The 6,145-nt window shown below is 37.7% G+C and overlaps 1 protein-coding gene across 1 annotated transcript in view; it reads right to left on the bottom strand.

The window, feature by feature from the left end:
* Positions 1–6,145, bottom strand: part of LOC106882600 (laminin subunit gamma-1) — a 193,927-nt gene that overhangs the window by 19,955 nt on the left and 167,827 nt on the right. Inside the window, exons 16-17 of the mRNA XM_052977280.1 lie at positions 5,041–5,265; positions 2,551–2,688 (exon numbers count right to left, since the gene is read on the bottom strand). Coding sequence (XP_052833240.1) covers positions 2,551–2,688; positions 5,041–5,265 — 363 coding nt within the window. The remainder of the gene's footprint in view (positions 1–2,550; positions 2,689–5,040; positions 5,266–6,145) is intronic.

Genomic DNA, 6,145 nt, shown 5'->3' with positions numbered 1-6,145 from the left:
CCTACATATGTTTCAAAGGATTACAACCTGTGTGATCCATAGGGATCTTTGATATTAAGATTGTAACCTTCTCATCAGGGAAAGCATGAGAATCATCTTAAACATAAGACATTATGACCGATTATGAAAACAATAGATCTATTGTTTTCATAATCGGTCATAATGTCTTACGTTTAAGATGATTCCCATGCTTTCCCTGATGAGAAGGTTACAATCTTAATATCAAAGATCCCTATGGATCACACAGGTTGTAATCCTTTGAAACATATGTAGGAATAAAGTATGCAATTATAACATGCGTTTTCTCCATTCCTTAAATTCTTATATATATATATACACACATCATCATCACTTAGCCTTTTTGTTACCATATTTCTGTTGAGGCGCTGTGTTTCTTTCAATTAATTTTAAATATAACAAAGAATTTAGTAAAATACCTTAGCTATCATTAAGCTAGTGTCAGGAACATACATTGTGACTAAGGTTTGGTGGAAGATTTTAATTCAGAACTTTTATATTAATGGATGGCTAGAGGAATAGTTCTTCATCATTCAACAACATGGATTCAGTCGTCTGATAACTGAATTACTTGCACATCAATTAATGTGTAAGTAGCCGAGTATTCCACAGAGACATGTAGCCTAACACATAAACACAATGTATATAATGAAGGTTTCATTTGAATTACAGGGACAGTCCATCCAATAGGCTTCTATATAGTTTTCCATCAACCCAATTTCAATCACACAGAACAGGTCAAACTCAAAGCTATATAAAATGGCATTTACCCAAGTTCATCAGTTAATTAAACTAGGGCCTTGTAGTTACAAAAAAGAAACCTTTTAACTACTTAGCCTAACTGCATCTATATACAATACACTATGCATCAAAATTTTATTTTATTTATTCTTTTTTCTTTGGTCAATGTTATTTCCAAGTTGCTTCCATCTAGAAATCAAAGGAAGTGACTACTGTTCTCTTCAAACTTTGCTTTTCTGACCTGGACATCAATGTTTTGAAACTGACCTATTTTCCATTACATTTCAGATAGATTCAGAGCTGAACTGCTGAAGCAGAAATATCGTTATAGCAAATATTCTGCTCAATACCACAGATTCGCTTGACCTTTAACCACTTGAACATGTCCTTTAGTGGCTCACAATATGTGCATCTTTGACCATGAACAAGAATAGCGGGAGGAGCATAATGTAAACAAAGCAAAGTAGGAAGAAAATAATAACCATTTTTCATACTTTCTAGGGGTATGCAAACAGGAAATAACAGTTGCTACCCAAGGACAAAAAACATGTTAAACAGTGTTATCATGGTTTAACATTCACATTTCTATGCATGCATGGGTTAGACAGAATTTATTGATGCAGATGTTCCACAAACAGATGCCCTTCCTGTTGCCAACCATGCCCTGTTTCCATGTAAGCTAATATTCCTGATTATCAAATATGTTTCCATGGAAGATTAGAAATGAAAGAACATTCATTTAGAACTATCACATGGAGTCAAGGCAAAAAGACACACACACACACACATATATATGATGGGAATCTCTTAGTTTTTATCAATTAAATCCACTCATAAGGCTTTGGTCAACTGAACCTGTGACCATAGGGTTAGAAAGCAAACTTCTTACCACACAGCCACACAGGTATATAATATAAGTGTGTGTGTGTGTGTATGTATGTATGTATGTATGTATGTATGTAGCACGGGTGTGCAGAAATTCCGGGATGGTGTCCGGCGTGCTGAAAGACCACTGGGAGTGAGGCACCCCTCAGCGTTTGTTGAAGCATGTCTCTAGGTGAAGGTCACTCTGATATAAAACCAGATATGCAGGGAATGGCATTGGACATTTTGGGGATCTTTGGTTTGTGCTAGAGATCACGGTGCTCCCACATCTCTGAGCCTGCAACTCATATTGGCACCAAACTTCTTGCTCCGGCTTGTCTCTGGATAATGTCAATAAAGTGGAGAGGGTCTATGAGGTGTTGCGCAAGCCTTATTGGACCTAAAACTCAGCACAGGCATTGCCGACCTCTATATGTGCGGTTTCTTTTTGGGGTTTTTTCCCCCTATATATATTTATCTTATTTTTAGTATATATTTATCTTATTTTTAGTAAGTTAGTCCTAGAGCACACAATGTTCCTGAAGGTCAGTAATGGTCTTCCTTGGTCACGAGTGGACGGTCATTATGTATATATGTATGTAGGTAGGTCGGTAGGTAGGTAGGTAGGTAGGTAGGTAGGTACATATGTAGGTAGGAAGAGAGGCAGACAGATAGATAGATAGATAGATACATATGTATTAGAAAGTAAGTTCAACTATATGACTAGTTGGTTAGATAAAAAAAAAATATAATAAAATTACATATACATTGATAAGAGAACAAATTAAAGATGACCAACTGTTAAGAGAAAAAATGTCACATGACCAAGCAGAACATGATTATCGAAAAAGTCAGTGACATGATACAAATGACAAAAATGGGATAAAAGAAGAGAAAAAAAGACTGTAGGTCTTTAGATCTACTCACCTATACAACCAGCAGTGATGTTATATTTGTTTTCTCGACACCGGTCACATCTGTCACCTGTAGTTGTGGGACGACATTTGCAGGCCCCTTTGTCATCACATTGCTGGTCATAGGAACCAAGTGGATCACACTGACAACCTGCAATTCATAAAATTGGTAAAATACATATTCAGGTACATAACAAAAATGCTTGACATATATGTGTGCGTGTGTGTGTGTGTGTGTGCATACATACATATATGCACACAAACATAATCTGATAAAGGCTAGTAGAAAGAAAATTTGAAGTCCCCATTGCCCTGCTTCTTGTCAAAGTTTAATAAACATGTGTCCAGCTAAAATGTATTGAGTAATTCTTGAGTTTAACGTTACACTGGCGTTTTTTTTATTATTAATATATAACTTGACATAAAAACAAGCATTAATATATATGACATTCGGAAAGAAAATAACGATGGTAGGTTGCATACCGTTGATTATTCTTTCACCCTCTTTGATGATGTGTGTGTTTTGCTAATAATACTAGTATTAGTGATGGCAATAATGCGACCCTGAAGAGATGGAGTATCCAGCAATTTATAATTTGTAATATGTTGTAATATGTTACAATATTTTATGAGACATCTTATGATGTGGTTTATTTATCCTGGATACCCTATTGAAATGTGCATAGGTTTGGCTTATTGTGGTTGTTTCTGCTATTATAATTGTTGCTGCAATAAAGTATCTTCAATGCATCGATTTTGAGCTCTATCTTTTAAGAGACATATACATACATATATATATATATATATATATATATATATATATATATATATATGACTGTCTTACAATCTCTGTGACTGCTCTGCTCAGTGTATCACTGCCTTCACCACCCCATTTTTATACCCAGGTCTTTGTTTCTATTAATATATAATTTGACATAATATAAACAAATATATATACATATATATATAACTATGATTGTCTTCCAATCCCCTTCTCTGCCCTCACTGCCCTGCTCATTGTATCGCTGCTTTCTCCCACCCCATTTGGCAACTGCTTTCCATGCTTGCAAGAGTTTGGAAATGGTTTGACAGGAACTGGTAAGCTGGATAGCCGCATCAAGTTCCAGTCTAATTTGGCATAGTTTCTATAGCTGGATGTCATTCCTAATGCCAATATACGAGAGAGTACTGAAAAGTTCCTGGCTTTAAGAATATCTGAGTTCTTTTACATGGCTTAGAAAAACTGAAGGAACACTGCAATAAGTGTGCGAATCTGAGAGGAGAATATGTTGAATAAAATCATGATTAACTGGACCTCCTGTACTATCTTTTACCCGAAGCCAAGAACATTTCCAGTAACCCGTAATGGAGTGGCCATGGGAACAAGAATGGGCCCCAACTATGCAAACCTGTTCGTTGGCTACACTGAGGCCCAAATATTTTCAAGATTCACTGGTCCCACTCCTGAACTATATGGTCATTATATTGATGTCTGTATCGGTGCGACCTCGCTCTCCCGCAAACAACTAGACTCCTTCATCTCTTTTGTCCAATCCTTCCATCCTACCCACAAATTCTCCCACACCATTTCCAACACTTCCATCGCCTTTCTTGACATTTTGGTCAACATACACAACTCCACTCTCACTACCTCCATTCACTACAAACACACCGACTCACACTCATACCTCAACTTCTCCTTCTCCCACCCTACCCACACAAAACTCCCCATCCCCTACTCCCAATTCCTGCGTCTGTGTAAGCTCTGCAGTGACAACCATGACTTTGAAACTCAGTCCTAACTCATGGCTTGACACTTCATCCTTCGTGGATGTCTCCTCACCACTATCCACACTGCCCTTGCCAGAGCACATTCCGTAACCTCTGTTCTCCCTGCACCCACCCCGCCGTTACCCATCTCGTTTCCCCTCAACTACCACTCCTCCACTCTACCTCTCCAATGCACCATTCTCCGAGGCTTCCAGTGACACCAGTCCAACCCCTCCACTTCACACATCTTCTCCAACCTACCCTTCCCCTCCTTCAAACAAACCCACAACCTACATGACTTCTTGGCCCACAGTTTCTTCCCTAACCCCACCTTCCAGCCTGGCTCATTCTCCTGCTCCCACCCACACTGCTGCAGTATTTTATTAATTCTGAAATGATGGTAAGCCTAAGTGAAATGCAGGATGTAAATATTTACACAGACATACATGACTACACACCTAGAGTGGGAGAGAGAGACAGAGAGAGAGGAGAGACAGAGAGAGAGGAGAGACGAGAGAGAGGAGAGACGAGAGAAAGAGAGGAGAGACAGAGAGAGAGGAGAGACAGAGAGAGAGGAGAGACAGAGAGAGAGGAGAGACAGAGAGAGAGGGCGAGTAATCTGTGGAAATCACACTGACAAACACACAGCACAGAACAATAGCTACTATGTAGCAAGTAAAGTCAATTAAATATTTGAGTTTCACGAGGATTACTTAATCATAGGGTTACTCACGTTTACAGCCATCAACTGAAAATCCATAGTGATAAGGTAAGCATTTATCACATCGCTTGCCAACAATGTTATTTTTACATTTACACTGGCCTGTGCCTGGGTCACAGTTGCTTTCCAGCGAACCAATTGGGTTGCAACGGCAAGATTCACAACCTGCAGATAAGAAAATTATCATTAAACCAAAAGATAGTCTTAAGAGTTCATATGAAATAAAGAGATGAATACCTCTTTAACCTTTTAACATTCACATGAAATATAATGCTTATTTATTCTCATTGGTTTGAAGAGGTCTTGTTCCAATAGATCTATAGTCGACAGACTGAAGAAATAGCGAACAGACCAACACTTTTATCTTCTTCATCATCATCATCATCATCATCATCATCGTTTAACGTCCGCTTTCCATGCTAGCATGGGTTGGACGATTTGACTGAGGACTGGTGAAACCGGATGGCAACACCAGGCTCCAGTCTAATTTGGCAGAGTTTCTACAGCTGGATGCCCTGCCTAACGCCAACCACTCAGAGAGTGTAGTGGGTGCTTTTACGTGTCACCAACCACAATAAAATGACTGCCAAAAGAAAGGTAGTCAGTTTATTGTATTTTTATTACATTTGTGTTTCGTCTATCATTTCATCTATGAGTTTAGTTTTGACTACAAATTGCTGAAAATAGCATGTTGCTTTAGGTGTTCATTCTTGCGTGGAGTGAAACACAGTCTAATTTAACAAAGGATTTACTCAAAATACTCACCTGAAGAAACTCATCATTACATAATATGTTAATTATATCATATCACAAATGTACTATGGCTTTGACTATGTATAGAAACAGTTGTAGTGATATGAATAAAGAATATCAATCAATGTATTTTCTCTTGTTTATCTCTTTGTATAAACTCTATTGATACTATAGAATTCTAGATGTATATCCAGTGAAGGAGTATTCCTGCTGCATGGCAACATTCAGTAACCAATATATGTAGACAAACCATAGATAGCTTTGTACACACCCAAATTTTATCCAACTATATATATATATAGATATATATGACCATCCCCAAGTACAACATATATATATATATATATATATATATATATATATA

This window comes from Octopus bimaculoides, chromosome 1 (genome assembly GCF_001194135.2).
Source record: "Octopus bimaculoides isolate UCB-OBI-ISO-001 chromosome 1, ASM119413v2, whole genome shotgun sequence".
NCBI classification, from domain to species: Eukaryota; Metazoa; Mollusca; class Cephalopoda; order Octopoda; family Octopodidae; genus Octopus; species Octopus bimaculoides.
Note: the sequence above shows the minus strand (reverse complement) of the source record. Positions and strands in the feature narration are given on the sequence as shown.